The sequence below is a fragment of the Nematolebias whitei genome, chromosome 23 (assembly GCF_014905685.2).
Source record: "Nematolebias whitei isolate Nwh7 chromosome 23, NemWhi1, whole genome shotgun sequence".
In the NCBI taxonomy this organism is placed as follows: domain Eukaryota; kingdom Metazoa; phylum Chordata; class Actinopteri; order Cyprinodontiformes; family Rivulidae; genus Nematolebias; species Nematolebias whitei.
This window is the reverse complement of record NC_056520.1, coordinates 17,644,923-17,650,662: the sequence shown is the minus strand read 5'-3', so window position 1 is coordinate 17,650,662 and position 5,740 is coordinate 17,644,923. Positions and strand designations below refer to the sequence as shown.

Genomic DNA, 5,740 nt, shown 5'->3' with positions numbered 1-5,740 from the left:
TCATTGGTATTCAATTTACAACATGGCATTATGCACCCAAATACATCCACATGGATATGCGAGTGAAGCTTTTATGCTTCTCTTGGAACAATCAGCTGGCCTAGTTTTTGCTGTAGAAGGAAGAGGAGGAGGAGTATGCTTGTGTGGGGGATATTTTTATTCTCTGAGACCACTCCAACTGCATCGAAGACAAATAAGCCAAAGGCAAATTTGTTTAAATATTTCAAAAAACGCTGTTCAGCCAGTGGATGTTGACTCAAGCTAAAATCAAACGCCTTTAAAGAAAAAAGTCTAAAGTTAATTGCTCTTCGGAATTTTAAGGATATGTTGCGTGGTAGAAATTTACATGCAACTTGTGTATTCTGCAGTGAAAGTATCCTGCAAAATAATAATTTACAGACGCACCAGATGCTCCACCGTTATCACTTGCCCATTTTTTGTGGTTTAACACGATCTTCCAGGAGGAATGATGGGAACAAAGTGTCACACACTCCAGCGAAGACGCCTAATGTCCAACAACGACCTGCCATAGCTGTAATACAGTCCTCCAGGTGTGAAGACACGTGGAGCTTTAACAGCTAAAAATAAAGACTCAAGCAACAGGGAGGATACTTTATGTTCTGAGACTATGTAGGTGATCTGAATAAATGGAAAGTAGATGTTTCAAGTTGGAAGCGTCTTGAAAAACCAGGGCAGCGCTTGATTTCTTAAACTTGAGTTACAGTAGTCCCTCGCTACTTCACGGTTCGACCATCGTGGACTCGCTCTTTCGCGGTTTTTCAAAGTAAGATTGAACACGAGAAAAAAAATTGTACAGGACTGCTTATTCATACAATGACTTTAGCACCCAGTTGATGCAGAGAGCCACATGGAACCCACTGGGAACCAGACCAGAACCGGACTTCCAGACTCATCGGCAAATCCGAGAGATGCTAGCCGGCCCACGAGGACCCCCGAGCAGTAGAGTTGCATTTGGCCCAAAATGTCCAACCCGACCCGGCCCCAGCCCATAGCCTTCATTTCAGAACACCACCCAACCCAAAGAATTAACAGTAATTACAGGTCTGAACCCCCCCCAAAAACCCTGATTTTTAATTAAGCTTTGACTGCTTATATTATTAACGGTCGGCAGACATACGTGGCTAAGGGGGCAGAAGATCAGAGCTGAGGGGGTGTTGGTCCTTTCATGGCCATCAAAGCGTATTAAATCCCTGCTTTTGCCTGCATTCTGCATTATTCAGACACGGACCCTGCTCTACTCGTGCATACATTTCAGACAGATATTTTGTGATCTGACTTATTTGGGTCATTGGTCGCATGCGTCCACTGAGTGCAGTGGCTGAATGAATGTCCATTTGAGCTGATGGATCACTGGCAGTAGTCCATCTGAAGCTTAACTGAACTTTTTACCTCTTTCAAGGCCATATGGCGCACGGTCAAATGGCTGCATGCGGCTGGTGACCGTATGGCAAGCCATGTTGCCATATAACTGAATCGTCAGCTACCCGCATTTGCTGACGCAATCAAAAGCCAGACACTGACCCCGCCTGCACATTAACACATTAGTATGGCCCGGTCCGGATCCAGATCGTGTGGGGCTGGGCTCCGGGTTCGGGTTTCGGGTTAGAAATATCTCTACGGAGTGGAGACGCGCTTCCCGTAGGTTCGGCACTCCCTCTGGAGCCCACCACCACTACCCCGAGCCAGAGAGGCGACCAGAACCAAAAGGGTAGGTCCGGCAAAACGAAACCAAGTCAGAGCGGAACCGAGCTGCTGCTGTTCTGTGGAGCTGATGAGTAAAATTTAGTAGCTACATATACGTATGTTGTTAAAATTTGTAGGTTTAAGAGTTTAGAACACTGCCAGAGTGTGGGAAGGGTTTCTAAAGCCTTAAAATACAGTATATATTATTATTATACTAAAATAAATATAATGTCGCTAGATAGCGGATTTTCACTTTTTTTTGGGGGGGGGGGGATGCAACCCCCACAATAAACGAGGGACTACTGTATAGAAATTATTTAAGGTGAAAAATATTACTGAGCAAGTTATTAAAGGCATTTAGTTGTCATAAAACATGTTTTATCTTAGCTTCTAGCTGTAAAAGCAAAAAAAAAAAAAAAAAAAACAGGACCAATAATTAGAGCCTGTTTTTAGAAACGTAAGCTCCCTGTACAGTTTGTTTCTCTGTGCTGCTTATAGATAACAGACCCTCACTGTCATGCAGAGAGGCCCGGTCCACTTCAGGCAGGTAGAGTCCTTCTTCCGCCTCTAGATGACGAGCCAGACAGCCAGACGCCTCTGTGGCGACACCCTGAGACTCTCCGCCTGTCAACGCACAGGAAACCCCAAATCCTTATTAGTCACGCAGTAATGAGAGTGTTTAGAAACTCGAATAATAAAAAGATGGCACATTCTCATAAAAATTAAGGTCTTGCAAAGACTAATCAAGCCCAACTTTTCCCTTTCAGCTTTGCTTTTTGTTTTACTGAACAGTGATTAATGAGGCTGGCATCTGAGCAGAAAGGTCTTTGACTGAATAGTAAATGAGTCCAATTCAAAGCCTTTCACAATGGTGAAGACATAGTTTTGTTTTGCTTGACTAGCTGGTGCCAGCATGTTTCAGTCTTCTGGAGGCTATAATGACGTTCTTATATGGAAAAACAATCCTCTTTTAGCTGCAGATTCATCCAGATTTGACTTGATCTGAAGCTACAGGATTTTACAAAATTCCAGAAGTGTCAGAACCCTTACGGAACATCAGTGAAAGCTGAAATACTAATATTTCTTGTACAGTGTTTGTAAAATCCCATCTTAAAAATAAGAAGCATTACCAGCAGATATCCATGCGTAGGACTTCTCAGAAGAGCTTTGGTAACAGACAGGATGAGGAAATGAAAGAGACAAAGAGCAGGGAGTAAATCGAATCAGTCACATACTTAATGTTCGGTCAAAGCGGGAAAAAGAAGACGTTAAAAGAATAATAATAGACTGCGTCATCTAATAATTTAAAATGGAAAACCCTTCTGAGGACATTGTGTAAAACATTTCTGAAATGGATTATAACTTCTAATATAAACCAGATATTTATTTTATTTTGAAAGCTAAATGAAACCACAAAAATAAAATAAGATAGAACTTTATTGATCCCGCAGGAAATTGTTGCGCCAAAATACAATATACAACACGATATACGATACGATATACGATACGATATATGATGCGATATACGATGCGATGTACGATGCGATGTACGATACTGTATATGATATGATATGCAATATGAGATGCAATGCGATATGCTATGCAATATACGATACGATACACAATATGAAATTATATTCTTTGTAAAATTGTAATGTGAATGCTGAGTGTGGAATGGCTTTGCTGAAATGTAAAAAAGTAGCTAAAAACTAATAAAAGTAAAACACTCTAGTTAAAGCCTAAAAATAGCTAAATGCAAGCTAAAAAAAACCCTAAAGGCCTAAAAAAGGCTAAAAGACTTGCTTAAGTAACATAAGACTAGATAAAAGCTATAATAGCAAAGATCTAACTAAAAGCTTTAAAAGTCTAATGAGAAGCTAAACATAGCCAAAATCTACCAAAAGTAACAAAAGGATAACTAAAAGCCAAATGTTACACAACGCAAGCTAAAAAGTAGCATCAAAAGGCTAGATAAAACAGTATCAAAAAACTACCTGGAAACTTTCTACCTGGATAATTGAGCATGAACATATAAAAAACTAGCTAAATATAGTAAAAGGCTAATTATACGATAAAAGTAGCAAAAGGCTGGCTAAACGTCAAAAGTACAAAAAGACTAGCCGAAAGCTAAAAGAACTAAAAGTCTACCCTAAAAGAGTAAATCCATTTTAAAATTAGCACAACTACTATGTGCTGCTACTAGCATTTTGTTCTGTTTTTGTATTTTTTCTGTGCTCATTTTAGCTATTTTTTGGCTCTCATTAGCTTCTTCCTGCTAATTTGAGATTTTGATTCACTTTTTTCAAGTACTTTCCGTTTTTATGATTGTTTTTGTTCTTTCAGCTTCAGCTCATTCCTTTATTTTTAAAACTGAACCCTCAATGTGATCATTTTGATTGTTTTTCTGTGTTTACTTCAACAAAGACGCACTTTAAGCCACCGTCTGCTCAATTCAGCATTTTGTTCATTTTTTACAGTTCACACACATGCACACACACTTTGAGCTTCTGCGTACTCATTTTAGCATTCAGTTCCGTTTTTCAGCTTATTCTGTTCTGATTTTAGTTGTTTTTGGCTTGTATTAGCTTCTTTCTGCTAATTAGAGCTTTTTGGTCATTTTTTCCATCGTTATTTTTTTATTTTATTTTATTTATTTATTTTTGCTAATTACTGCATTTCTGCGTGTTTTAGCTATTTTTATGTAACTCCAACCTTTTTCTGCATTTTTCAGTTTTGTTTTTTTTTGCTCTGTGATTCTTTTCATCTTTAATTTTTTTAGCTATTGATGTATTTCAAGTAAACTCTAGCTTTTAAAGCAGCTTTCAGCAAAATCATTCAGCGGTCAGCATTCACAATCCATTTTCAGCAGGAAATGCAATGCTTCTTGATAGCTTCTGCTTTTAAGTAACATTTTTTCTGCTATTAGCAAACATTTTTCTACTTCTGGCTTTGAGATAGCAAATAGGTATTTATTTTATTTTTTATTTTTACTAGCTTTTTTGTGCCTTTATTCACACTACGTTTAGCTTATTTCTTTGCCAGTTAATGCTTCTCTGCACATTTGAGCTTTTTGCTGATTGGTTTACAGTTAAATGTTGTTGTCATTCCCGGAGAGAAGCATCAAATAGTCCAATCTACCTGCTACTATCTCCAGGTGACTCGGCTCCCAGCATGCACTTCTCCAGCTGACTTGCCACAATCTGCCGTTCCTCCTCCAGCTCGCGAGTCAGCCTCTCAAACTGGAGTTCCTACAGACAATGAAGACATGAAGAGTGAAATATGTAAAATTATGTGTAATATTTAGTGCAGTTGGACAGAGTACAGAGTGAGAGGAAGGAGGATGACTCTGTGGCGACCCCTGAAGAGGGAAAAGCCAAAAGAAGAAAAAGATTTCGTGTAATTGAATTTGTAGTTGCAGTGCTTCCCCAGGTCACTTGTTTTTGACAGTGCGCTCATCTTAAAAACAAACAAAGCAAAACTGTATTTCTTAAACAACCGTGTGGAAAGACATCGCGTGGCTGTGGAAAAGATGTCAGTCTGTTTGAGAAGGGTCAAATCATTGGCATGCATCAAGCAGAGAAAACAACTGAGATTGTAGAAACTACTAAAATTGGGTTAAGAACTGTCCAACGCATTATTAAAAACTGGAAGGATAGTGGGGATCCAACATCTTTGAGGAAGAAATTTGGCTGGAAAAAAATTCCTGAATGATCGTAATCGGCGATCACTTAAACATTTGGTGAAATCAAATGGAAGAAAGCCAACAGTAGCACTCAGGGCTATGTTTCATAGTGAAAGTAGGAACATTTCCACACATACAATGTGAAGGGAACTCAAGGGATTGGGACTGAACAGCTGTGTAGCCTTAAGAAAACCACTCAGTGAGGCTAACTGGGGAAAAAAAAGGCTTCAATGTGCTAGGGAGCATAAAGATTGGACTCTGGAGCAATGGAAGAAGGTCATGTGATCTGATGAGCCCAGATTTACATATACATGCATATATATACATATATATACATACATACATACATACATA

The 5,740-nt window shown here is 39.0% G+C and overlaps 1 protein-coding gene across 1 annotated transcript in view; it reads right to left on the bottom strand.

Annotated features, from left to right (window-relative positions):
- Nucleotides 1-2,260: 2,260 nt before the first annotated feature.
- The window catches only part of LOC119429084 (plakophilin-4), a gene marked incomplete at its 3' end in the record, with an annotated part of 26,438 nt that continues 22,958 nt past the window's right edge, over nt 2,261-5,740 (bottom strand). Inside the window, exons 3-5 of the mRNA XM_037696802.1 lie at nt 4,843-4,952; nt 2,835-2,869; nt 2,261-2,328 (exon numbers count right to left, since the gene is read on the bottom strand). Coding sequence (XP_037552730.1) covers nt 2,261-2,328; nt 2,835-2,869; nt 4,843-4,952 — 213 coding nt within the window. The remainder of the gene's footprint in view (nt 2,329-2,834; nt 2,870-4,842; nt 4,953-5,740) is intronic.